Source organism: Typopeltis vanoorti, chromosome 1, assembly GCF_054136105.1.
Source record: "Typopeltis vanoorti isolate ZY-2024b chromosome 1, IOZ_Tvanoo_1.0, whole genome shotgun sequence".
Classification (NCBI taxonomy): domain Eukaryota; kingdom Metazoa; phylum Arthropoda; class Arachnida; order Uropygi; family Thelyphonidae; genus Typopeltis; species Typopeltis vanoorti.
The window spans coordinates 190,887,341-190,910,689 of NC_143549.1; the positions used below are offsets into that span (position 1 = coordinate 190,887,341).

The window sequence follows — 23,349 nt, forward strand, 5'->3', positions numbered from 1 at the left end:
CCTCTATTTGTTTGTAGTATTTTCCCTGCCAAACGAAATAGCCTGAGTTCATTGTGAACTGAAATAGGGCTGAGATATCGGGAGAAAATTTAGCTTGGATTAGCTCTAAAGTTTCCTTGAGTGGGACATTTGTGAATAAGGAGGAGACGTCAAAGCTGACCATTATGTCAGTATGTTGAAGTGTAAGGTTTTCTATGCTGGCTTTGAAGTAGGCTGAGTTTTTTGTGTGTGATGGTGTGTTGCCAGTATAGTGTGTGAGCTCTTTGGCCAAATGTTTAGCTAATTTGTATGTGGGGGAAATCAATGCTATCCACTATGGGACGTAATGGCACATTTTCTTTATGTATTTTTAGGAGTCTGTAAATACGGGGGGGGGGGGGGGGTATAGAGTTAAATGGCTTTAATCTGTTGGTAATTTCTACAGGCCAAGAAGTGACTTTCTTAAGGAGCCTTTGAAGTTTTCTGATTTGTGAGTTGGTGGGATTGTAATTGATAGGGAGGTAAGTAGCCCGATCTAATAGAAGAGCATTAAGCTTACCTTTGTAGTCCTTTTCATTAAGTACTACAGTTGCATTTCCCTTATCCGCTTTGGTGATAACTAATTCTTTATTATTCCTTTTCCTGTAGAGCTTTAAATTCCTTGTTGGATATGTTGGTACTCAAAAATCCAAAAAATATTAAAACCTACAAACCACAGTCCCCCCCCCACAACAAAGATTACTCTAAATCCATCACCATTCCCTACATCCGAGGCACCTCGGAAAAAATTACCAAAATTTTAAAAAAACATGACCTCGCCTCCTGTTACAGGCCTTACAGAAAATTGGCATCCCTTATCCGCTTCACCAAAGACCAACCACTTCCCCTAGACCTACCTGGTGTATACCAGGTCCCTTGCAGTTGTAAACTGTCGTACTTTGGCCAAACAGGCAGGACAGCGAATATCAGAATTTCTGAACACAAGGACTACATCCGGTTTCACAAGTACAGCCATTCTGGTCTTGCAGACCATGCTCTGGATACAAGCCACAGAATACGGTGGAAGAAAGCTACAGTAATACACTGTAGCAAATACAAATTCGAAAGACTATTTATGGAATCAGCCTCAGCCCTAAGAAACTCTCCAAACCTCAACAAATTTGGTTGTATGCGACTGCCCCAAATTTGGGAGGCATACATCAGCAGACCTTCAGCCCAACGGCCAAGAACACCTACTTAGCCCGCTAGAGGGCACCATCAACGATAGCTTCATATCTTCATTCTTGGTTACTGTGTTGTAGTGCCTGCGTGCACGTGTCTTTTTGTAAGTTCCTTTTGAAAATGGCAACGTGACATTGCCGAAATATCGGAATTTATTAAAGTATAATTTAATTTATATTCGAAAAAAAAAAAAAAGGTTTAATAGTATCACACGACTAGTTTCGGCTTTTTTTTTTACAGCCTTCTTCAGGTGTTTCTAAAAGAAAAAAACCCTAAACACTGAAGATAAAAAACTCTGAATAGCCCAGGAAAGTCACTATATATATTTAATGTGAAAATGTTGTAGTTAACATATTCAAAGTAGTTTCTTTGTTGGCCACATTGTTGGGTGAGTGCGTGCATATGGCATCTCATGAGCGCTAGTATTTGATCACAGCAGAATGACAGTCTGGGAAGTTATAGCTTAAATTATTATTTAAATGTACAGGGTTGAGGATGATTTTTCTAGATTCTACAATTTTTTCTCTCCAATTCGTCATGGCAACAGAAAATGTTGTTGGATTTATCCCAAAGGATTGTATGACCATAGTTTTCATCATCAGAATGGGCCAAAAAAAGGACATGGCTGGATAAAGCACTGGTATGTGTTCTCTTGTAAGCGATGTCCCTCCTGTGCTCCTCCATATGCAGTTCAATAGACTTATCCATCTGGCCAAAGTAAGGGATGTCGCAGTCACACTATATCTTATACACACCAGAATATTTTAGATTGTGATGGCTAGGCTTTGGATGGAGAGCAGATCTTAGGAAGCAGAGTAAATAAAGTTCTAATGTTATATTTTTTGAGAATGTTGGCTAATTTTTGAGAAACTGTGCTTATGTATGGAATAGATATATTGCCTTTAACATTATTAATTTCTTGAGTATGGCAACTAGGAGGATTAAAAAGTAATTTTTTAGTAATTTTTTGAGAATAACCATTCAGTCTGGAGGTAGATGTAAGAAGATTGATTTCTTTATGAAGTTCATCAGGGTCATTAAGAAGAGAGCAAGCTCTATGTGCCAAAGTAGAAATAATTCCAAATTTCTGAGGAGGGAAATGATGGGACTGACTATGGAGATATCTACTGGTGTGTGTAGGTTTTCTCTACATCAAAATTTTAAGATTTTCAGAAGAACAGGTTAGTTTCACGTCCAAGAAAGGCAGGGAGCCATTAGTTTCAAATTCAGCCGTGAATTGGATATTCGGATGTTAACTATTGAGATGTTCAAGGAAATCCAGGAGAGAATCATGTCCATGGCTGCAAATGAGGAAAATGTCATCCACGTATTGTTTCCAAATTCTAGGTGCTAAGGAATAGGAAGAGATAGCTTTGACTTCAAAATCTTCCAGATAAATGTTGGCAAGTACAGGAGATAAAGGATTACCCATTGCTAGACCATGATTTTGCTTGTAGATTGTGTCGTGAAATCTGAAGTATCCAGACTTGACGCAATGCACAAGTAAGGCTAACATTTTTTTGGATAACTGGTCTTTGAGAAGTGTCAGGACTTCGTCTGTAGGAACATTTGTGAACAAGGATACCATGTCAAAGCTAGTCATGATTTCATTTTCTTTAACAGTAATATCCTTAATGTATGATACAAAATCCGTAGAGTTATTAATAAAAGATGAAGACTTGCCTGAAAAACATTTGAGGTATTTTGTGAGATGTTTTGAAAGGTTGTATGTTGGTGAATCAATGCCTTCAATGATGGGACAAAGTGGGGTATTTTCTTTGTAGATCTTGGGAACTCCATATATGCATGGAATAAGTGGATGCAGAGTGTGAAGAGAAAGGCGAATGTTTCTAGACATTTCAGAAGTTGTTTTTAATAAATTGTTAGTACGATTTTGAAGTTCATGAGTGTGATCTCGCTCAAGAATTGAGTAAGTGTCACTCTGTAGTAATTCAAGCATCTTATTTTTATAATCTTTAAAGTTAAGCACAACTGTGGCATTGTCTTTATCTGCAGGAAGGATAATTATATTTCTGTTATTTTTTAAACTCTTAAGAGCCTATCATTCTGATGAAGAGATGTTATCTATGGGTGGTTTTGCATTGTTGGTGATAAAGATGGATTCAATACAGAGAAGTTTTGCATCTTGTGGAGGGAGGAAGGAAGCAGCCTTTTCTATCTTGGTGAGGAGTGATTCTTTTGGGATAGATTTCGGAGAAGGATTAAAATTTAAACCTTTGCTGAGGATACTTTTTTCTGCATCTGAAAGGATGTGAGATGATTTATTAATTACAAACTTTTATCAGGGTTGATGTGGGGTCTTGAGAAGTTCAGATTATTTTGTACTCTTTTTAAGGTTTCAAATTTTCTAATAAGTTTTAATTTGTTCTTATATTGGATTTGGGCTGTTTGAGATTCACTACGCATGCTAAAGAGATGCCAACTTTTATTGTCTAGAGATTCTTCAAGTATTTGAGAATCTCTAGACAATGTACTTTTTTTTTGGCAAACAAAAAAGCAAGAGTACGTTTTGTGTCAAATATTCTTTTGGCAAGAAGGTCTAACTTTGCTTAGTGATATATTCTTCTGGCACGTTCCATTGTGATATTCTCTTTAAAAGATATGAACTTAGGAAAAACTGCATGGAATTTACAGCATTTCAAAAAGACTAACCTGTTGATGTTCAGTCCTATCTTCTTCAGTGTTTTGTTGAAGTTTCTTTTGTTACTATTAAGAAAGGCCTCATCATGAAGGCTATAAATGCATGAAGGTTCATCTACTCGGTTGTTAACCATATTTTTAAAAATAATTGAATGACAAAAACCGAGAAAAAAGGAAAAAGGTTTAATAGTATCACATGACTAGTTTCGGCTTTTTACAGTCTTCTTCAGGTGTTTTTATGAAAGAAAAAACCTTAAACATTGAAGATAAAAAACTGTGACTAGCACATGAAAGTCACTATACATATATTATAAAAACACCTGAAGAAGGCTGTAAAAAGCCCCCAAAAAAAAATATATGTGTGTGTTTTAATTTCCTTGCCATGGCATGCTAACAGGAAACATTTTTTTATACTAATGCCATAAACCAAGCAAGTGTTGCTGTATGTATGAATACAAGAAGTTAAAATAGATATATATATATATGCCACTTAAAAATAATAATTCAGGGGACATGCAATTTTTTTTAAATATTTATTTCTGAATTTAAATTCTCTTTTTGTAACAAATTTTACCTAATATTTTCACCATTATATAGCAATCTTAGAGTATCTGATGGAGTAAGAAGCCTTGTTGAGCCAATAATTACCTGCAAAATGAAATGTTTATTTTTATTATTACTATTATTATTCTGTATTCATGAAATGTACCTCATAAAATTTTAACCTTAAATACAGTAAAGTTTTTTATGTCTACCATGAAGATCACTCCAGAAATTTATTTCATTTAACCAGTACTTTTCAAGCAGTTGAAAGCATTGGATTAATTAAAATTATGGTTAAAGCAACTGAGTTCAGTATGTCTGTTAATGTGTGTTCTTACTTGTTTTGTGGAATGAAACAAATTTTATCTCCATATCCAATTTTACCTCCATAATGAAAAACTTGGGTTCAAATCCTCGGTAGAATGCAAGGATCTGAACCCAGCTTTTTTATTACAATGACTGCACTACACTGAACAATAAATCAAAAATTTTTGATTCCCTTTAATGAAGAATATGTTTTTAATTAAACAAAATAAACTCAGTTCAAAAATGAGCGTACAAAAATTGTACCTGTCTACTTGTTTTCAGGGCAATTGAAACCAAATTTTTGTAATTTTTGTTATAAGCTGAATTTTATTAAATATAATTGCATGCTAAAAAAAAAAAAGAAAAAAAACTGTTTACAGAAGATTTTACTTTTCTCGACATTTATCAACTTTATAGAGCATCCTGTATTAGAGTCTTCCAGTAATCTGCCGGCACATTTGTATTCTTTCTCATAATACTGTTTAACATACTGAATATGTCCCAATGGAATCTTTTGCAATGTTCATAATTTGTACTCAGATTCAATGGAAAGTCTGAATGGGTATTTGAATGGGTATATGAATGGGTATACAAAAATCAGTTTTTATTATTATTCTTATCAACAGACCTCCATTGAGTCAAGACCAAACTATCCCTATAGTCAGTACAAGTTTGATATAGTGAGAGTTGACTGTATTATAATTTATGCCATTCATCCTGTTTAATTTTAATTTCCTATATAGGTATATAGTAATATGAATTCCTATACCATCATTATCAAATGGAAGAGGCAAATATTATCTATTGTTTTAATGAATGACATATGCAGTCATCACTACACAAACTCAAAAGGGCCACTAGATTAATTTGTTATAGTGAAATGTTCTATTAGTGAAATTTCCTTACAAGCAGCAATGTGCTCTGGGACTTCAGTGGGAATTAATTTTTAATAGTCTGTTATAGTGCATGAGCTATTATAACAGTGTCTGCAATGTTGAGAATAGGGTACTATTTGAGTATAATCATTGAAACTCAGGTAACTTCAGCTAAAGGTGGCTGTTATATTTACAAAAGTAGACACTATTAAAACAATGTTATATGTTATATTAAGTAACAACGGAAAAATTAGTTGAACTGGCAGAACTAGAAAAATACAAATAACACAACATAATTAGTATTATACAATTAAACAAGCTCCACCCACACACTGTTTTTGTAAGGGGACTTCAGCAATAGTGAAACGTCAGCTACTTACTGGAACAAAATATACATATTATATTAATGTTTTACAATGTTATATGATATCAATTCAGAACTCAGTATCAAATTATATTTATTGGCTTAAATAGTATGGAAAATCATGAAATTTCATGTCAGTTGAGGAGTTTCCCAATTAACCCCCCCCCCCACCACACACACTGTTTTTATCAGGTAACAGGAACAAATAGTGAAAAGCCAGCTACTGGAACAAAATCAAACTCAACACTTGAAGAACTGTAGACACTAACAACATAATAAGTATCAATTGAGAATTAATTGAATAGGCAGAAGAACTAGGGAAATATGAATGCCATGACATAATAGATGGCGTGGATGAAGATGATTCGTAGTAGAGGTTCGGTGTAGTGGTTGAGACAGTTGTAGGTGTCCTCCTGCGATGAGTCTTCGGACTCCTTGGAGGTGTCAGGAATAATAATAATAATAATAATAATAATAATAATAATAATAATAGGTATACCAAGACAAAGAACACTAAAACAGGTGAGATTCTATTAAATAATAATTCTAAAATATTATTATTATTATAAGAAAACTCTAGAGAATCAGTGACTCATCAAGTGAGGCCACATATCACGCACGTCACATGTCATATATTCTCTTAAATTCATTTATGCAGATAGCATGAATGAATTTAAGCTAATCTCGAAAACAAGAAATTCCAATCATGCACCACTCACTCGCCTGGTATCTCACCTCCAGGTGAGATAACAGGTCTGGCTCCCACTGACGAGACCTCAATAAAGGCCAAAACCGGTCTGGGTAGTGACCCTTCCCATAATGCATAGCATTATACATGTCTGCAAGGAGTGTGCTTTTGCATTATGGGATACTAAGGCAAGCAATGTGAAATCATACCACCTTTGCCACGAGTTGTCCCAGTCCTGAAAGATACTTCAGGGGTAAACTTTTGTTTGCTTACACTTGGAATATGGATTAAACCAAGTATAGAATTTCTTGGTATCTTTAATTTATAATATAACCAAGTGAAAAACTTTTAACAACTCCTTGCATTGGTTTATAAGCATAGTATCTTTCCTCTGGTACTTCCCATGATTCCTTACCCCCCCCCCCCCAATCATTGAATCCTATGATGCTGTTGTTCCAATTTATGCCATCTCTGCATCCTTGTCTTCCATTATCATTTTTATTTTCCTGACTTGGTTACACACTCTCCTCTTCTCATCACCATTCTATCCAGCTTCACATTACCACTCACATTCAAATGCAGCCCATCTGCAACAAACAGATATCTCCTACCTTCAAGTTTATCCCATACATCCACATGCTCAAGACTTCTCTTCCTGCACATTCTAGCTATCATGCCATTTGTAATCATTGCTCTCCTTCTCAGTTTCCAATATTATACTTTAGCAATATATTCACAATTCTCTCTCTCACATTCTGTCCACTTCACTGTCTCTAGCAACACTCACAGATCCTGTGCTACCTCATTCATACTGCCTCACGAAACATTTGTTCCTAGTAGTAGAGTCAACTCTTCACTTCCTCTTCTCTCCACAGCCTCAGTCACTCTTCCTCTTATTGCTCCTCACATGCTTTCAGTATCTGTCTGCTCCATTTTCACATCTTTCACCACAGAGTCTCCATACAGCACTACACCACTTTCCATCATTCCACTGCAATTTTTCATCATTGACTCATCTACCATTGGCATCTTTCTTCTTACAACTCCAACCACCAATCTCTTCTCTAAATGTCCTATCTCACTCTGCACATGCCCCAATTCATTCCTGAACCTTACAAGTATCCTCACTCATGTTTATATCTTTTGTAGCTTCTTTACCATCCTCCCTTCATTCTTCTACCATTCCACTGTCTTTTCCATCTTCTTCTGCTGTTATTCACCACATTTGTACCACATTTGCTATTTCCATAATTCATAATTTATTATGATTTGTGCTATCAATGAGTAGTTCTCTCACCAGATCACTCGCATCGTTCACTTACTGCTCTTTCATGTTATCTCTCTTTGTTATCAGATGAGCAATCATTCTTCTTATTACATTCTTGCTATTTCACTTTCAGTCACTGATACATCACTGTCCATGAATTCTGTATTCAAGTCACACTTCACATGCATACTATTAAACACAGAATAAATCTAGGATGGTCTACTTATGACCAAACTTACAAATATATATTAAATTACAGATCTTGCCAAAGAACTAAATCAAAGTATATAGCTCAATGGTACTCTCTACAGTTCTTTATGGTGTGCAGAAACTCTGTTATCAAACAGAAGGAAGAACAAAGACTGGCAGACTTTGAGGAAAATAAATTAAACAACATGGACTAAAATAAGCACCAATCAGGAGATAAAAAAAAAATTACATCCACATATTCCAATAATAGCAAGAATCAAAGAAAAACAGTTACAGTGTGTGGACATGTGGACAGAATGCCTACTGAAAGATTTTCTTAAATTCACCAAAATGAAGAGCAGAAGGAAAGACACTGATAGGAAGAAGACCGAGAAGGAATAGATAGAAAATGTCTAAAGTATAAGTGGTCTGAATTTTCACAGAAATTTAAACAATTTGGCTGAAGATAGATTGGGCTGGAAAGCTGTTGTTCATGATAGCCTCAACAAGCCTTAGGCAGATGATGATTATAAATTCACTTAGTCAAGTGAATCAAAATCTGCCTAAGGCTTGTTGAGGCTATCATGAACAACAGCTTTCCAGCCCAATCTATCTTCAGCCAAACTGTTTAAATTTCTGTGAAAATTCAGACCACTTATACTTTAGACATTTTCTATCTATTCCTTCTCGGTCTTCTTCCTATCAGTGTCTTTCCTTCTGCTCTTCATTTTGGTGAATTTAAGAAAATCTTTCAGTAGGCATTCTGTCCACATGTCCACACACTGTAACTGTTTTTCTTTGATTCTTGCTATTATTGGAATATGTGGATGTAATTTTTTTTTTATCTCCTGATTGGTGCTCATTTTAGTCCATGTTGTTTAATTTAAATTTAAATTTTAATTTAAATTAAATATCAAAGATCACAATATTATAACATTGTAATTAGTAGCATAAAGGAATCAACTGCAGTGTAATATTGGGGGTTGGAATGTGAAAGTAATGGCTGTACACACAGTGTTTGAAGGGTAAATGGCCTTGAAATATCTCTTGTCTTGTCTTGTTCCTTCATGCTTCTGGTATAATTTGGTATACAGTGGGGATATGATCAAAACTGAATTTCTTGTTGCATACAGGCCTCTGATGGTGCACTGTTAACAATTGAGAAGGGTATCCTCCTCAGATGGAGGGAACACTTTGAGAGCCTTTTTAACCCAGTGGCCCAGCAGTTGTGGACATCCAAGAGCTGCAGTTCGGGGTGATGACTAGTCTCATAGCAGAAGAGGTCCATTTAGCAATAAAAGCGCTAAAATCGGGCAAGGCCCCTGGAGATGATGAAATTCGGCCTGAAATGCTAAAAGCCATAAATTGAGACTGTGTTCTTTCACTGACTCGAGTGTGTCAGGTTGCTTGGAGCCTGACACACTGGATGCAATGGCAGACAGGCATAATAATAATAATAATACCAGGCTTCAAGAAGGGAGACCAGAGAGATTGCAGCAACTATTGTGGCATCTCTATGCTTAGACTGCCTGGGAAAGTATATGCTAGGTGCTTGGAAAGAAGGTGCAGGAGCATAGTTGAGTCTAAATTCCAGGAAGGACAATGTGGCTTTCATCCTGGTAGAAGAACAACTGACCAAATCTTCACTTCAAGGCAAGTCTTTGAGAAATCTTGGGAATATGCCAAGAATGTCTACACGTCTTGTGGACTTGGAGAAGGCATATGACCGGGTTCCTCGGGATAAGCTTTGGCAAGTAGTAAAGGAGTATGGAGTGGATGGCCAACTATTAGCTACCATCAAGTCCCTGTATGAATGCCCGAAATTTTGTGTAAGCAGGGTAAACAGCACAAAGTCTGAACCTTTCACAGTCCTCATTGGCCTCCACCAAGGGTGTATTCTGTCACCCCTCCTTTTCATAATATTTATGGACTGGATTAATAGGCACAGCCGAGGCAGTGAGTGTGCAAGTATTGGAAGCTGTAGCATTGGATGTCTGCTTTTTGCAGACCTAGTTTCTGCTTAACTCTTCCACAGATGACCTCCAGCGAAACCTGAATAGGTTTGTAGCTGTTTGTGCAGAAACTGGAATGAAGATCAGTGTGGCCAAAACTGAAACATTTGTAGTCTCAAGACAACCATCCCAGTGCATTATACATGTGAATGGAGTCCAACTGAGGCAGGTGGAGAAGTTTAAATACCTTGGGTCCATATTCACAAGTGATGGAAAGTGGGACATAGAGCTAGATACTCAGATTGGGTCAGCAAGCGCAATATTGCGGGAGCTTAGCCATTCGGTAGTACTAAAGTGGGAGTTGAGTCAGATAGCAAAGCTGGCTGTCTTCAATACAGTCTATGTTCCCATCCTCACCTATGGTCATGAGAGAGTTGGGTAATGACTAAAAGAATGCAGACACGAATCCAAGCAGCTGAAATGAGGTTCTTTTGAGTTATGGGACTGACAAGACTCGACAGAGTCAGCTCTGCAATTCGGGAAACCCTCAATACTCAACCGCTGCTTCTCCGTGTTGAGAGATCACAGTTACATTAGTACGGGCACCTGGTCAGAATGCCACAAGAGAGGCTCCCCCAGCAGACCTCTCTTTGCCAAGCCAGAGGGCAGGAGGACACATGTAAGGCCAAGGACTTGCTGGATAGATCATATCCAAAACCTTGGGTGGACACGTTTGGGAGTCTCACCAGAACACCTGAGTTTGGTGGTGGAGGATCATGACCATTGGAAGTTCCTCTTGCAGCTGTACCTGCCCCCACAACCCAATTAAGAAAGGTGGGCCCTTTTTAAAAAAAAGTGCTTCTTCAAATTATCTTTTTTTTTTTTTATTTCAATGACAACATCTATCACCATAGGGTTACTTTTGGAATGCCCTCACAATAATAATAAAAAAAATAATAGATTATATAATAAAAATAATAATTTAATAGCAAATTTTTTTTAAAAAAAAAAAGCTTTGTATACATGGCAGTTTTTTTAAAAAAATTGTTAAAAAGTGAAGAAGTGCAATTAATTCTTAAACAGTCACTAACACAAATACAGTCATGCACAAAGCAGTGATCATTGTGCTCTGGTCCAGATCAGAAGAAATAGGCCTGTCTCCTCCTCCTTAGAAAGTTAATAATTCTTCTTCTTCCTTTTTTGTATTAGGCCTATTGGCCTGTTATGGAGCTATCCTAAGCCCTTTCAAGCTGTACCTGCCCCGAGGATAGGGTGACTAGCCCTATGCCTCCCGGTGTTTCCTATGTCTGTAGATGCACATATTCACGGGGCCTGTTTGCCTGCTTGCAGGAGGAAAAAACCCTGCAGTCCACACTCAAGACTGGCTAACTTGGCTATGTCTGAGAAAGATCCTAAGCTCCTCACGTCAACAATGGGAATCAAACCCAGGACACTCCTTTCCCAGGCATATGATTGCGAAGCACATAGCCACTCGGCTAACCGCATGGACAAAGTTAATAATAATAATAATAAATCTGAAGATACTTTGTACATTATTGGTTGGGGTAAATAAAGACTTATTTGCATTAACTGACTTAACTTTAAAATATTCATTACAGAACATCTAGAACATATAATGAACTCATATTAAAGCAAATACCTTAACTCACTTATTCATTCCCTTTTTATAACAAACTATTAAAGATACTGTAGTATTTTTAATAAGGAAATTCACTGTAGCAATCTACTATAATAAACTTATAGTGGAAACTATAGCAAACTCACAGGGACATGAGCTTGTTATAATGACAGCTGACTGTATTCAGGGGTATTTCATTTTAGTATACTATTCTGTAATCTTGCTCCTCCCCTTTAAACACACACACACACACACACACACACACACACACACACACACACACACACACACACACACACACACACACACACACACACACACACACACAGGGGGGGGGGAGGAGAAAAACATGAAATTCTCAGGTTAATTAGCATATTCTCCAAAAATTGGAAAATTCTTCAAAAAACTGAGTGTCTTCCAGATATCCTGGATTTGGCGATCTGCACTTATGTTACATTATTTTAAATGAATAATAATAAAATTCCCAGATGTTTCTATATTTTATTCTTAATCTTCTTCAGTATTACTAATAATATGTCTGTTCTTCGGATCTTTGACTCTTGCATGTAAATGCTGAGCTTGTTAGAACTTAGCATGTCTTTTCCTCATCTAGAAAATCCAAAGAGGTCAAAAGGAAAACTGTGTTGTTTATTGTATAGGTTTCACTTTGCTGCCACTGATTTTTTTTGGCTAATTACACATAAAAATGGAGGCAATGCTGATTAAATGGTAACATTAAAAAATGGTAACATATCTAGCTGATGACAGAGTAGGTATCTCAATAGTAAGTTATTAAATTTACTACTCTAATGGACTTATGAAATGACGAAGCAGTTATGTACATTTCAGAAGAAAAGAAGTCTGGAAAATTTGTGTAGTTGTGTATGTACATTAAGAAGAATGACCATACTAACCTCTGGTGATTTGAAATTAGCTGATATCTCTTTTATCTGCTTTACTTCAGTTGCTGTAATACCACCAAGAACAATGATTATCAGTAGTGGACAATCACGGGGATGAGGCTTTGCAACGTTCATAAACAGACTAAAAGGAGAAAAAAAAGAAATTTTAATTATTGCACTTCAGCTACATTTTCAAGAAAAATGCATATCAAGAAAATTCAAAACAAAAATACTAATGTGGCTGATTTAAACATATATATATATATATATATATATATATATATATATATATATTTAATTTTACCTGAAACCAGTTCTCAGAATATCAGTAAAGCTACTAGAATGCAAATCCAAGTCTGGTAGTTCATCCAAAAATGGATTAAAAATATCTTCAGTAAGCTGTTTCAACAAAGGCCTGTATATAGCTGGAAGAGCAGGATCTTCAATTTGAAAAAGAATCCTAAAACAAAAATTCATAGAAAGTACATATTATAAGACTGCGAAACTAAAACTTAGGCTGGTTAGCAAATAAATAACTATATCATCTAAATTCTAACATTAGTTTCTTATATTATATTACAACTACTAGAAGAAACAAGATTAAATCATACCCTCCAATACAAAATATTAAGGTAAATAAAAGTATTTATAATGTTATTTAAATTAAGGGAATATTAAATCCCACATTGTTTTAAAACCGAATAAGAAACTCAAAGATTGGAATCAGAGAGTTTCATGCCGAATACAGTATAATAAACAATAAAAGTATCAGTGACTACTAGCGTGAGCTAATAGTCATCCAAGTACATAGTACAAACTCAGGCAACTCGCAGCAAAGGTGGTAAAGTTCTGATTGCTATTTTTGGTATTTTCCATAATGTAAAACACATTTTCTAGGAAATGTATGCTGTTATTACATTATGGTGGGAGGTCACTACCCATACCGGTTTCAGCCTTTATTGAGGCTTCATCAGTGAGTAGCTAGACCAAATTAATACCAAAGGGTATAGCAAAAAGAACTTATATACTCTGTCATACGAGTTGTCAAAAAGGTGCACCCATTAAGTTACTTAAATATAAAGATAAAGAGCCAATAGGCTTCATTTCGGCGATATAAACATTATTTAAATTAAGGGGATATTAAATCCCACATGTTTGTCTCTTTGTTTAATTGTCCAGATTTCGCTTCCATACATTAAGACTGGTAGGGCTAATGTATTGTATACTTTTAGTCTGGCTTGTTTTTGAACTAGGTTTGGTTTAAATATAGAGTTAATTACACCTGTTATTTTTAAATATTTTGCAATTTTTACGTTTATATCTTTTTCATTTTCATGTGATCATGCATCCTAGGTAGTTAAATGAATTCATTCTAAGATCTTGTTATCTATTACTATTTTAGTTCTTCTAGTAGCAAGGCTTATACATTGGTCATACATAGCTGGTAATTAGTTCATGGAATTAACAACGCATATAAAGTATATTAATTAAAGGCAACTTTAATGAATAACTTCTATATTTCGGCAACGTCACGTTGCCATCTTCAGGAACATAAAGATAGGGTATGTGCAGATCTTTGGTTTTCTCTGTTTACAGAAAACCCACCCATACTGGCAGATACATTCACCAGCAATCCCGCTACTCTCCTCACAACAATATAGGGTTATAAAAACATATAACAGTCATATCTTCATTGAACTCTAACATCTAGTGAAAATTTTGATGTCTTTTCATTTAATATAAAGTAATCTAATGTTGATTTCCATCCTCTTGCTGCCCAAGTATATTTATGTATGTCTTTATGTTTATAGAAGGAATTCATTATTTTTAGATTATTATAAACTACAAAGTCAATCAATTTTTTACCATTCCTGTTTAGAGTATGTTCTCCATGTATTCCTATATTATTATTAATTTTTGTGTTTCCAATTCTTGCATTTAAGTCTCCTGCTAAAATGACGTAATCATTTTTATTTATTTTATTATATATATTTTGTAGCTGATTATAAAAATCAATATTATCCTGTTCTCTTCCTTCTTCTGGGGCATATAAACCAATTATTGTTAAATAGCCTCTATCTATTTTTATTCTAGCTTCTATTATTTTTTCATTCCATAATATATAATGTTTTAACTGTTTTGAAAGGGAGTTATGAATCCAAATCATGACTCCTGCTTGTGCTCTTTGGTCTCTGTCGACTCCACTGTATATCACATTAAAATTTTCAGTTCTCATAGTTCCTTTTAATTTCTTTTTTGTTTCAGTGATTACTACTATTGCAAAATTTCTTTCATTTAATAATTGGTCTAATTCTATTTCTTTATATGTTATTCCTCTTACATTCCAGTTTGCTATGTGTATTATATTTTGTCATTTCCATTTTTATTTTACCTTTTCCATTCTAGGGTTGTTTCCCAAAGATTCAATCCGATTATCTTTTTCTGTCAGCTTACAAGTAGAATTATGTTCTCCATGTGGGACTAGCCTGACGATGGAATAATTCAGTGGTAGGGCTGCTATCTTAAGGCTTCTGAACTAGCCTTCTTCCAAATTTAAACCCATAGGAGGAATAGGGTATATTGAAGGCGGAAAGAGTAGATTATAAAAGAATTATAGTAAGATTTATTTATTTACAGAGAGGGCATAGTTGTATGGCCAGAAATGAAAAGACCCCATGGCCCTCGAGTACTCTAATAGCATAAGGGTCATAAAATAAGAGTTGGCTGATAAGGCCTTATAGGAAAGATTAAAGTAAGTGGATCTTCCTCAAAGTAGAAGAAGGAGAGGATAGATCCAGCTAGGGGGTTTATGGGAGTGCCGCTTCCCTTACAATCAAGATGATTGCCCCTTATGGCCCTGTTGGTCCACGAGTCCTTATTCAGTATATTTGGACCACCCCACCACACACACACATGGTGGGCTCCCCTATCCGTCACCCATGGGATGTGCTCTCTAGGGGTTACAGGATCCCCCCAAGAGGAAAACCAAGAGTGAAAGGGAAAAAGAGTTATCACTGGCAGTGCAGGAAGCAACCTTTGCATATCACACAGTGGTGCATAACCATAGCTTTAACTCCATGGGCTGCACAACAACTATCGTGAAAAATATTTTCAACAATAAATTCAGGTGTTCGCAAACAAAATGCAAGGCAATAATAACCAATGTTATTGCGCCATTAGCGACAAAGCAGATTGAGGAAGCGCTAAAAGAAGTTCATTTTATATCAGTACTAATCGATTCATCAAATCACTTTGACATGAAATTAGTGCTCCTGGTCATTAGATGCTGTCATCCAGAAAAAAAGTGTGAAGGTGAATGTGTTGGAGTTAATTAAATTTAGGTGGTGAAACTTCAGAACTTTTATTTTCTTATGTGTTGGAAGTGTTACAGAGGTTAGATCTCCTGAAAAAGGTTATTGCTATATCAGCAGATAATACAAATACAAACTTTGGTGGAAAGAAGAGAAAGGGAAAGGATAATCTGTACTTCAAAATGCAAGAAAACACTGTGAACAATTTAATCGGAATTGGTTGTCCTGCACATGTGATACATAATGCTGTGCAGACTGCTTCAGATTGCTTACCTATCGATCTTCAGTTAATAATTAACAAGATTTACCAACATTTCCACATATATTGTGTACGAGTTGAGGAACTTAAATCATTTTGAGAATTCACAAATACAGAGTATAAAAGTGTTTTGGGTAGCACAAGACAAAATGGCTCTCTCTTTTGCCTGCAATCCAGAGGGTTATTGACATGTTCCCTTCATTGAAGTCATATTTTCTTTCTATTGAAAAAATGTTCTATCAGTCTCAAAAATTTCTTTGAAAATCCACTTTCAATTACACTCCTGCATTTCCTTGCGAGCCAGTTAAAAAACTTTTATGATCCCATTAAATGTATTGAAAAGCAAGATATAACAATAATTGAAGTGAAGGATGAAACAAACAAACTGGTGGAAAGGTTAAATTGTAGGAAGGCAGAAAAGTTTCTTACAACTACTGTGAGAAAACAGTTGCAAGAATTAGAAAAAGAAGGACATATAACAGTTGAAAAGTTTGAAAGCTATGCAGCAGATTTCTACTGCACCTGTGTTGAATATATTCAGAAGTGGTGTACACAATTTCTCACACCTTTTCAGTCTATGGATTGGATTAATTTGAAGGGAAAGGATCCTGTGACTTTGAAGAACATACAAGAAAGCTACATATTCATGCAGACAGTGTCACCAAGTTTTATGAATGAAGAGGACTTATTTGATGAGTTTGTATCTGTGAAAAAAAATTTGTAAAAGCAAATTTGAAGCGTGGAGTGAACAGAAGGATCAAAGTGTCAGTGATAAATGGTGTGAAATTTTTGCTCATTTTACAAAGCAGGGTGTAAATTCTGGGAGTATTAAATGCCTAGTTAGTTTTTTTGTTTAGCACTGCCAGGAACTAATGCAGCTGTTGAACGTGTTTTTTCATTAATAAATGCACGTTGGAGAGATGAGAAAAAAAAAAACAGACTTAAAATTGAGACAGTAAAAGCTTTAATCATTGTAAAGACATATTTTAAGAATTTCTCTTGTGCTGAGTTCTATGATCAAATATCAAAAGAAAAATTCTTGAACAGGTCCATAAATCTGATAAATATTTTTCTAATTAAATATGTTTGTGATTAATAATCGTTTTTTAAAGTGGATTTAATGTTAATGTATGTTTATAGCAGTATTTAATTTAAAGTGTGACATATATAATAGTTTTATTTTTGGTTTTCTTAATTTTTAACATGTCCTGTATTTTTACAAAATATCCTGGGTTTTTTAAGTAAAAATTTCAGAATGTCCCAGATTTTTAGTAAAACATTATGGGAACCCTAATATAAGCCAGATGGACCTTATATGTATACAGAAATCCAAATGAGGTCTGATTAGTGCCTTATATAGTGGAACTATCACCTCCTTACAATAAAATAAAAAAACAAATTTTAGCAATAATAACTATAAAACATTAATTATTCTAAAAAAACATAATAAAACAAGTAAAAATCACATATTTTACAGTAGGAATAAACACATTCACTTTTCATTATAGCCTTGAATCCAGTAATGCTGTGAATGGTTCAGAGGGAGTTATTTGAGTCATACAAAGCTGAGGAGAGTTGTTAGAAAGGTCACTGTAACATTACAGGAGGACTGGAAATGATTAGCAGTGTGAGAAAAGGGATGGCAGTTTTAGTTAGACTTCATGTTGGGGGAAAAAGGTTGTTGCTGATCTTGTTTTAAACCATGTCAACTGACATGTCACTTAAAACTAGAAAAATAAAACAGGTATGTGTATTATCTACCACCACATGTGATTTAATGCTAACAAATACCTGTACTTTTTTAGATGCTGTCTTTCTTTTGCTATGACTTTCAGCTGAGAGAATATTGTTTGAATAGCTGATATAACACTATCCTCATCAATCTTTTCTCCAACTAAAAATAAATCACAATAAAGCACAAGTATAAAATTTTCTATTTTTTTTTCTATTAAAAATATTTTCAAATTATGAACTAATGAAAAGTTTTCATTCATTTTTGTTTAATATGAAATATTAAAAAATTCTATGCAGTCTACTAATATATCGCAAGTCACATGATCTTAGACCTGGTCAATTTATAATCGTTTGTTGATGTTATGGCTAATTTTTACCAAGTGTAATTACCAACACAGAAGCAATTTTTTAACTTTTATGATTAACATAATGAAATTAATTAAGTGTAAGACCACCACCTCCACTTATTAGAGATTTGAACAGAACAGAACTGAATTCAGAATCACTATAAAAAATTATATATTTTGAGAAAATAATTCTTTCTCAACTTTGAATGCTTTCCAACTTTCTGCATATTCCATCACTGGGTATGAAATAAGCTAATCACAGTGCATCTATTTTAAGTTAACATTTCATGATTAGATGGTTACTTTGCAGTATGCTTCATCCCTCTTTAAGAATAATAAGATGCATGTTTATCCTATTGTCGTGACGTTCTCTTCTTCATGTTCGAATCCGCCATCTTGTTACAAGTCACTTTCATAAAAAAAACAACTAATTGTAAATTGATCACCAATCCAAGGGTAGAGAAATTTCTATTATACTGCGCCACTCTATCCTTAGATTAGTCTATATAAAATAGCAGGATCAATTCATAGGTAGTTAGCAGTCTCCTCATTCATTCTGGCCGAGGTATTTTATTTTTCACTTGGGATTCCCGCAAGATTCGAATTTTTATGAACGGTGCAATAAAAAGGAATTCAGGCAAACACAATAATTAGATTAACAAAATAAAACATTTAATATAAGCTATATGACACATACATAAATTCTACCTCTAATTTTAAACAATAGAATAAAGTTAAATGTTAGGTCAAGTCAATCACATTAGTTCAATCTTCCAAACATTACATACACTTTCTCAGTTTCTGAGTCACAAAATTCCTACACTTAATTAAATACAATAGAACTTCCCATCTGAATGGTTTCCACACAGTTCTCAGCTATGCTATATGCTTAAAGAACACCACAGGCACTAATTGCTGTAAATATCTCTCAACAATTCTTATTTTCAAATTCTCATTCGCAAAGAATTTCCACAGTTAAAGTTAGGTTAAACGTAGCGTAACTAACATTCAATTCTTCATACATTGAAAATGATCAATATGTCAGTGCTTACCAGAAACATTTCCTAGTACATCAATTACGTTGCGAATAACTTTCAAAATATATTTGTTGCACTTAAGAACACATTTATAAGACTTCTCCGCAGTTATAACTAAAACACTATTAATCACGCTTCACGACTATGGATATCAACTGTAAGGTACTTTGATTATCCTTGTTACCACTCATAAAATAATTAAACACTGTGCAGTTCTGCTTAGGGTGATTTAGAATTAAGTCGCAATTCTAGATTAACTGGGTTTAATCAGAATTCTTCACTGAACGTCCAGTTTCTTCATATTATCTGATTGCGGCATTAAATTCCTTTAATTATCACTGCTGACTTTACTTTCAGCTAACTATAAAATTCACTTCGTCTTTTTTCGCTTATAATTATTATCCCCTTTAACTTCTGCCCTTGAGAACTTTTTATTTACTTCCACCTCTCTAGTTTATACCCTTGCTTCCTTTCACTTCAAAATTTCCGTTCCAACTCCCCTACTACGTATATATTTTCTCTTCTTCTTTCATCCACGCTCTCCTTCACTCGCGCTTGTTTATTTCACGCGTCTCTATGACAACCGATAAACGTAAACATTCTCGCGAATGTTACATTAGGCTATACAACTACATTGAGTTATTACATAACATTAAGCTTTCACAAAACAGGAATAATTAGAATATTTGCTTTTCAATAAATGCGTAGTTAAATTACAAATATAAGTTCTTACAATATTGACATAACAATAAATAAAATAGCTTAATAATATTTAATACAGTCTTTTCATTATTCATACATATATTTTTGATTAAATAATTAAATATTAGACAAAATTAAGGCAGTTATATGAATATTAAATTTTAAAATAAGTTATATAGATTAAATAATATTTACAAGTCTAGCCTTTGTGATGGAAGATCATGTTGGATTCTGAAGCAAATAATAATTACTCTAATCTCTACATAATCAGAATCCAACACTATCCTCTTGTTGGTATAAGAAAATGCATGCACATTCTATCATCTTTATTATTATTATTATTATTACGGGTATCTCCATGGAGTCAGTAGACTCATCGCGGGAGACCCAAACTAGCAAAACAATATCTGTCATATCTCTTCTTGAATTCATTTACAGATGAAGAGCTCACAACAAAGTCAGGCAATGAATTCCACTCATTCACCACCCTCCAGGCAAAAAACCTTGTTCTGACACCTTTGTTAACCACACTCTTCTTTAATTTCCAGAGATGACCTCTTGTTCTTCCATCACTATCACACAGCTGAAACATTTCCCCTGCATCAATCCTATAAAAACCTTTTAGTAATTTGAATGTTTCTATCATATCCCCTCTTCTTCACCTATCAGCCAATCTCTGCAATCCACAAGCTCTCAATCTATCAATGTAGGGAGCATTTTTTATATCACTCACCAACTTGGTCACTCTTCTCTGAACCCTCTCCACAGCCTCCTCATCTCCAAGGAATCCAGGTGACCAGACCTGAGCACAGTAATCCAAATGTGGAAGTATCAATGCTTTATAAAGGGGAATAATAACCTCTTTATCTCTGGATGTCAGTGTGTTCCTCAACAACCAAGTAATCCTATGTGCAATCTTGGACACCTTAGCAATGTGTCCTCTGAACTTCATCTCCTTATCTACCAATACCCCTAAGTCCCTAGCCTCATCAATCTCTTGGAGTACCTTTCCATCTATGTAGTACACAGCTGGTAATCTTTTAATCCCAAAATGCAAGACTTTACACTTTTCCACATTGAACTGACATCCATTTTCTTTTGCCCATTTTACCAGCTTATTTAAATCCTCCTGCAAACTTTCAACATCAGCTTGATTTTTTATTGCACTACACAACTTTGCATCATCAGCAAACAACTGAATCTCCCCCTTTAAGCCGTTACCTATATCATTTATATACAAATTAAACAACATTGACCCAAGCACAGAGCCCTGAGGCACACCACTGGTCACCTGCCTCATTCTGGACTCGGCTCCTCCATACACCACCTTATGGTATCTCTCCCTGAGCCATTCTCCTATCCATATCACCAATTTAATATCCATTCCCATCTGCTCCAATTTGCGTAACAGTGTTCTATGGGGTATCCTGTCAAAAGCCTTAGCAAAATCCAGAAGTACCACTGTGTAGCCAGTTCCTTTGTCCAACTCTGATGTTATTCTATTATGGATAGTTAATAGATTGCTAAGGCAGGATCTACCTTTAACAAAACCATGTTGGCCTCTATAGAGTATCATATCCTGATCCACCCATTCTTGAATTTTGTCTTTAACCAACTTTTCCAATACTTTTACCACTACTCCTGAGATGGTGATTGGTCTGTAATTCAATACTGCAGTTTTAGAGCCACCCTTATGCAAAGGAACCACTTTGCCTAACTTCCACTCCCTAGGGACCATACCAGAGTTCAAACTTAAATCCATGGAAATTAATGCATACATACATACATCTTCAAAGTCCACCTTTCCTAAATGGTTTGTGGGGGCAGCAGGTGCAAGAGGAACTTCCAATGGGCACGATCCTCCTCCACCAAGCTCAGGTGTTCTGGTGGGATTCCCAAACGTGTCCACCCAAGGTTTTAGATATAATCTATCCAGCAAGTCCTTGGCCTTCCACCCTCTGGCTTGGCAAAGAGGACCTGCTGAGGGAGCCTCCCTTGTAGCATTCTGACCAGGTGCCCATACCAATGTAACTGTGATCTCTCAACAAATTGGAAGTTTCCCGAATTGCAGAGCTTCTGACTCTGTCGAGTTTTGTCAGCCCTGCAACCCCTTGAAGGAACCTCATTTCAGCTGCTTGGATTCGTGTCTGCATTCTTTCGGTCATTACCTAACTCTCATGACCATAGGTGAGGATGGAGACATAGAATGTATTGAAGACAGCCAGCTTTGCCTTCTGGCTTAACTCACGCTTCAATACTACTGAACGGCCAAGTTCCCGCAATATCGCGCTTGCTGAGCCAATTCGAGTATCTAGCTCTATGTCCCACTTTCCATCACTCGTGAATATGGATCCAAGGTATTTAAACTTCTCCACCTGCCTCAGTGGGACTCTGCTCACATGTAGAGTGCACTGAGATGGTTGTCTTGAGACTACAATGTTTCAGTTTTGGCCACACTGATATTCATTATGGCTTCTGCACAAACAGCTACAAACCTATCCAGGGTCCGCTGGAGGTCATCTGTGGAAGAGCTAAGAAGAACTAGGTCATCTGCAAAATTCTAATTCTGACACACTCACCTTGGCTGCGCCTGTCAATCCAGTCCATAAATATTATGAAAAGGAGAGGTGACAGAATACACCCTTGGCGGAGACTGTGAAAGGTTCAGACTTTGTGCTGTTTACCCTTACACAAAACTCTGGGCATTCATACAGGGACTTGATGGCAGCTAATAGTTGGCCATCCACTCCATACTCCTGTACTACTTGCCAAAGCTTATCCAGAGGAACCCAGTCATATGCCTTCTCCAAGTCTACAAAACATGTATAGACATTCTTGGCATATTCCCACGATTTCTCAAAGACTTGCCTTAAAGTGAAGATTTGGTCAATAGATTTGGAAATTAATTTATGACATAAAATATAATAAAACATGAAACAAAGTTTTATGTTTTATTGGGTAGATTATACCCAAATTATATTCCAATTAACAATTGTAAATTGACCAAGGCACAATTACTTCCTTTTCTTTTCTTATCAATGTTTTTTTCAACATTCTGATAATCCTTTGTGTGTATGTATGAGTGTGTGTATTTTACCACTTTTGTAATATATCCCTGAAAACTTCTGTTCTGTTTTTTAGCTTATCCACTAATCATTCTCACTCATTGTGGAGATGATCATATGAGCACTTTTTTCCCATGCCCTAATCACTTCCACTGACGGGCAGTGCATTTGTAACTCTCTAACAACCTATTCCACTCATTTACCACTTTCCAAATGAACAATCTAGTCCTCTCATATCTTACTAATCACATTCTTATTCAATTTCCAAGAATGATTACATATTCTCTCACATCCTGCCACACACTGAA

At 35.4% G+C, this 23,349-nt stretch overlaps 1 protein-coding gene across 5 annotated transcripts in view; it reads right to left on the reverse strand.

Annotated features, from left to right (window-relative positions):
• Window positions 1-23,349, reverse strand: part of LOC150110721 (sec1 family domain-containing protein 2) — a 397,942-nt gene that overhangs the window by 152,361 nt on the left and 222,232 nt on the right. For 4 of the 5 annotated variants that reach the window (XR_016549025.1, XM_090400445.1, XM_090400418.1 and 1 more), the window contains exons 13-16: window positions 17,948-18,050; window positions 12,891-13,046; window positions 12,599-12,728; window positions 4,436-4,509 (exon numbers count right to left, since the gene is read on the reverse strand). Coding sequence is in view for 4 of the 5 variants with exons in the window: in XM_090400445.1 (XP_090256571.1) it covers window positions 4,436-4,509; window positions 12,599-12,728; window positions 12,891-13,046; window positions 17,948-18,050 (463 nt within the window). In the remaining variant the exon portion in view is untranslated. The remainder of the gene's footprint in view (window positions 1-4,435; window positions 4,510-12,598; window positions 12,729-12,890; window positions 13,047-17,947; window positions 18,051-23,349) is intronic. The other variant, XM_090400427.1, reaches the window with a different exon arrangement.